Genomic DNA, 5,595 nt, shown 5'->3' on the forward strand with positions numbered 1-5,595 from the left:
GTACGAACTGCAGGGTTTACTGAAATATCTGTTTTTACCTTTAATAAACCTTATGGGACGTGGAACAGCTTTTCCTGTAAAACGTTTTATTCGTACTACCGCTAGAAAGCATCTTATATAAGCATGTGTTTATGTACTCGTCNCAGCGCTATCGACCGAAAAGCAGGTAAACCAATATTCCTCAACTTTATTGAATATTTTAGCTGCGTTCCAGTGGTAGTACGAACTGCAGGGTTTACTGAAATATCTGTTTTTACCTTTAATAAACCTTATGGGACGTGGAACAGCTTTTCCTGTAAAACGTTTTATTCGTACTACCGCTAGAAAGCATCTTATATAAGCATGTGTTTATGTACTCGTCAAAGGTTCTAGCGGCTCTAAGGTTTTATGCCACTGGATGCTATCAACGCCCAGTAGGCGAACAGTGGAGCATTTCCATGAGCCAAACATCGATAAGCCGTTGCATACACCGTGTGACTGACGCGATCAACAATTCAATGTTTACCACTAAAGTGAAGTTCCCTATGACGCAACTGGAGTGCCAAGCGGCAAAGGAAATTTTTGCGTCTGCACCTTCACCATTTGTAGCAGGAACTATCGGTGCAATCGACTGCACTCATGTCTCTATTTTGGCTCCCAAAAATAACGAATCAAATTATGTCAATCACCATGGGTACCATTCGATCAACGTGCAAATGGTAAGAACAAATCTGGTACATTTATATTGTTATTTTATGATTATTAAAACTTATAGATATGTGACCCAAATCTTAGAATTTTAAACGTAAATGCAAAATTTCCGGGAGCACGGCATGATTCATTTACTTGGAGCTTCTCTGCAGCGCGTCGGGTTATGCAGCGGTCGTTTGAAAATGGAAACCACAACACATTTTTGATTGGTAAGCTGATGACACCTCTACCTAACGAGCCAGAAGGAACGCCAAAGTTTCGGTACAACGAGGCACTATGTAAAGCGCGTAACCCGATCGAGAGACTCTTTGGCGTCCTTAAAGGTACATGGCGGTGCTTATCACAGCAAAGAGTTCTTTTGTATGACCCCGGTTTTGCTGGCCGAGTAGTCAACGCGTGCGCAACATTACATAATCTTCGTTTGTGCGATCAAACAACCGATTTCGACGATAGGGTTGTTTATGATCCCGAAACACTAAGCACTGATAACAATTCCGAAGCACCTTCTTCAATAGGAAAACGTGTCCAACAACGAATTATACCAAATTTTTTTTTAAATTCATTTTACTAAATATATATGCCATCAACGATCATCTCGATGGTAGGCCAGCCATCAGCCGAGGGACGCAAGTAAGTGCTATTACAGCAAATTATATGAACTTCATTTAAGTATAAAAAACAATGTTTTATTTTACTTTATTTTGCATTTATAATGAACGACTACAATAATTTTCTAGACTTGTTCAGTGCACGTCAACTAACTCCTTTATTTGTCAACAGCTTTCTTCAGCATCTTGCTCTTCACAAAACAATGATGTCCATAAGCATGGGCAACAATTTACGCATTATACATATATGTAATGCATTTTTAACAAATCAATGTGTAGTACTTTCCACAATCAATGAATATACTTAGCGAGGCGTTAAATGGCAACGATAAAACTGCAGCTGTGGGGCAACCGCCGTTCTTTATGGCTGTTTTGGATAGTTTAACTGTGCACAGTAAAATGTCGCTAATCCACAGGTAATGCAGGTCAAATTTTTTGTTTGGAACCAAGCAGCTAAATTAATTTTATTTGTTTTTACAGCCTCAGTCAAAAAGTTCCATACTTGCGCCGGCTTTAGTAGCTATGTACGATTACTCGTTCACACCTAAATCGAACCGGTGGGCATTAAAAGGATTCTTGCGTAAGCTATTCGGAAGAAGCTAACTAGAGCTGTGCGATTAATTGATCTATCTTAATTTATAACATATTAATCATTATCTATCCAATTAAAATATTGATTACTGGAGTAATTGATTAACCGAACAACTGATTAACCCACTTGCTCGAGTAATCGAATAATCGCACAGCCCTAAAACAAACAAATTTTTTACAATTGTTTCATTTAGCAATTGGTGCTCGCTGTTTTCAAGCATCAATACTACATATACTGCGTGAAATGTTCCTATATCGTTTACATCACAACCAGCCCAGCATCGCGGTCAGCTACTTTACACTGTGCGACCGTTTCGCAATTGAATTTGTGGTGAAAGCCGGCTAATCACTGGGCTTAGTAATGCAACCCCAAATGTCTCGTTATTTCAGCGAAAAATTACCTGTTTCTGTGGCATCGAGCGAAAGTGATAATCTGAATCGTGTGTTGATACTAACGTTGGGATTTTCTTTGCACATGACTAGACTCGGTGAGGTTTTACTTTTTAAAGTACCTTTAAAAAAATGTTAAGTCTCGCTCTTTCTTCCCACATGCTCTACTTAGTATTATAATGCAAAATAAGCCATATTCGTGAGCATTTCCCTTGCTAGCTTGCTTTCCACCTGCTTTAAATGCATTTTTCGTGCAAAATAGTCATCCTATGGAGAAAAAGCAGTTGCTTAAAAGGCAGTTGAAGAAGAATATCGTAACTGGACGATGTCAAATGACTACGACCATCATTTTATGTGGTCTAGCACAAGTACACTTTTCCTTTGTTTACTTTCCAAAATGATTTGGGAAACGGAGAATGTCAGTGCAGTGGCATATATGTATGTAAGTACGTACTTTTTGCATTCAATTAAAAAATTTAAACAAACGCGCACTTTCAGCACCGCCTGTTTCTTCAATGAATTCCCCAATGTGCCAANTTAAACAAACGCGCACTTTCAGCACCGCCTGTTTCTTCAATGAATTCCCCAATGCGCCAGCACATGCCTTGTATGTTACATGCGTTTAGCTACTCAGTTTGCCAATCGCGCCCTCAATCGTAGCAAGTATTGTGGGGAATGGTATTGTGAAGGGTTATTTACAAAAAGAGATACACTACTACATCAATTCTGTTGGTATAATACTCGCTGCTCTGCCTGAGCCACATCGGAGTGTAAATAAACACCATGGGTAAAATTGCGTGTCCTGTTTGGTATCATTTTCAAAGAAATCTGTTTATATATTTCATCATTTCAGCGAGCCGGTGATACGTACCGCATTCCAGTGTTTTCAGATGGTATTTACGGATTTTTTAATTGTTAAGCCTTGCGTTGCCCACAGATTTGCATAGTCACTGCGGCAAAGTTTAACCCGCCCACATGGCAGGCACTCATTTGGCAAGTTATATCTGCGTTGCTGTAGAATCTGCGTGCGCTTTCCAGTATGGAAAGCAGTGTCAAGGTGGACACCAGCGGCAAGATATTGATACACCAGTCGCGCAATACAAGCATAAGCGAGAGAGCTTTGTTGCACAATTGAATAGCGTAACACTAAGGTGTTGTGTTGATTTGCTCTTTTTTACTTTATAAATTGTAAAATGTTATTAATTGTTGTGCTACAGTTTTTTTTCAGAAAATGAGAACTCAGTCTCAAACATCTTATGGCGTCAAAGGTGTATGAAAATGCATGTAAAGGAAATAGCGTTCTGTGGAGACTCTGAGTTAACATATGCCGTGAGAAAACTTGAGACACCGTTGGAGTTTTTTAACAATTTTTTTTACCGATCAACACATCACTGTGATTGTTGAGGAAACCAATCGAGCAGCGCGTTCAGCAGACATAAATACGCGATTCACCACTAATACGCGCAGATTCGAAGATATCTCGGCGTTCTGATGTTTATGTATATTTTTCGATATCCTGACATAGAGGCACACTGAAGTGAGTTTGGATTTAGACATGTACCAGACGCTTTGCCTTGGAAGAAGTTTGTGGCAATAAAGAGGCATTTGTCGTTTGCTGATGAGAGTAACCGTATCAAAAAGTGTGAGCCCGGATATGATCCACTGTTTAGAATAAGGAAAGTTATTGATACTTTGAACGAACGCTTCGATTCCATTCTTAAACAAGCTCGGTTATGTGTTGATGAACAGATGTGTAAAACGAAGGCAGTGCACCATCTACGGCAATATATGCCAAACAAACCCAATAAATGGGGTATTAAGTTGTTTGTTTTGTGTGATAGCAATGGATACTCATACCGGTTTGAGGTGTATAATGGTGCTGGTGATAACACTGTTCTACCAGGAACATCAGATCTTGGAGCAACTAGCAATGTCGTCATCCGGCTATCGCAAACAATACCTGATTTCGTCAACCACATTCTATACTTTGACAATTTCTACTCATCACAGCCACTTCTGGTTTATTTGCGAGCTCGTGGTATATTCTCGTTAGGTACCATTCGAGTAAACAGAATATCGAACTGTAAGCTACCATCCGATTCAGATGCGGAGCTGAAAAAGGCAGATAGAGGGTTCGCAGTTGAGTTCGGCTATGCTCAAGTTATGTAGGTGTTCAACCATTTGCAAAAGCAAATTCTACCAACCAGCCATCGAAAGCGCATCGATACAACAGAAAGAAAGAGAGAATACATTGAGATAGATTGCCCCCAAGGAATTCGTGGGTACAACTCTCACATGGGCGGTGTAGATCTAATGAATTCGTACATGGGCAGAAACGGGTTGCGTATGAAAACTATGGATACTATGACGCGTATCTTTTATCATCTACTGGATATGGCTACTACCAATGCTTTCATTCTGTACCGTCGTAAGAAATCATCATTTACAGAGGAAGAAAGGAAAGAAAAGGATTTGACGCCCAATTTGTGTGTATTTAAAATTTTTTTCAGTCATATGCCGAAATTGTTGCATTTTTCCCCATTTTAATTGTAGTTATGTACATAGTATTTAACTATGGTACATGGGTTTATCACCCGCACTTAACCTACCTGGGAAGACGCGTAAAATATTACCTACAGTTGTTCATAAATATGTATGTATGAATGCATTTAGTTTACCCAATGTTGCCGCTACTACTTACATACATATGTATAAATTGCCACTGAGCAAAACTACTTGAGAAAAAAGCATTACTTTAATGCAGCGTACACGTGATAGAAGTAAAACTTCTTAAAAGAAGCACATGTGTGCGCCCTGTAGAAATCTATACAAAAATAAACTACGAGATAATCAGACGAATACTTTCTTGATTTTTTCTTAAATTTTTTCAGAAAGTATGGAATTTGGATTCATATAGTTTTTGTTATAATAATGAGCTATACTTTTATAAAAAAAATTTACTCAGTGAAAAATGGAGATATATGTATGTTTTAGTTAAACATTCTAAAATAATAAATTGGTAATCATTCAGAAAAATTTCAAATCGGATTTTTAATTTCCAGGTAGCTTTAAAATAAAATTTGAATACTTCGTCATAAAGTTTCAGCTTGTATAAACAAACATCATCAACAAAGTGGCTTAAGCACCCCAGAGTATACTAATCCTCTTCAAATTTATTTTCAAACGCTACTGAGGACACGTCAAACTCGCCTGAATGTATTTATCACATATATTCACAGATCCTAATGCATGGAAAACCTGCGCATGAGCAAAACGTACATTTGGCTCAAAACTATCTCCCTTTGATTGCTGAATC

The 5,595-nt window shown here is 38.4% G+C and overlaps 1 protein-coding gene across 1 annotated transcript; it reads left to right on the forward strand.

Moving 5' to 3' along the window:
* Positions 1-455: 455 nt before the first annotated feature.
* Positions 456-1,815, forward strand: LOC108380024 (putative nuclease HARBI1). The gene is made up of 4 exons (XM_017636391.1): positions 456-698; positions 755-850; positions 1,578-1,714; positions 1,779-1,815. The coding sequence occupies exons 1-4, from the start codon at positions 498-500 to the stop codon at positions 1,813-1,815; spliced, it is 471 nt and encodes a 156-aa protein (XP_017491880.1). The 5' UTR covers positions 456-497.
* The last annotated feature ends 3,780 nt before the right edge of the window (positions 1,816-5,595 follow it).

This window comes from Rhagoletis zephyria, unplaced genomic scaffold, assembly GCF_001687245.7.
Source record: "Rhagoletis zephyria isolate East Lansing unplaced genomic scaffold, Rhagoletis_zephyria_1.1 Rzeph_scaffold_17987, whole genome shotgun sequence".
Classification (NCBI taxonomy): domain Eukaryota; kingdom Metazoa; phylum Arthropoda; class Insecta; order Diptera; family Tephritidae; genus Rhagoletis; species Rhagoletis zephyria.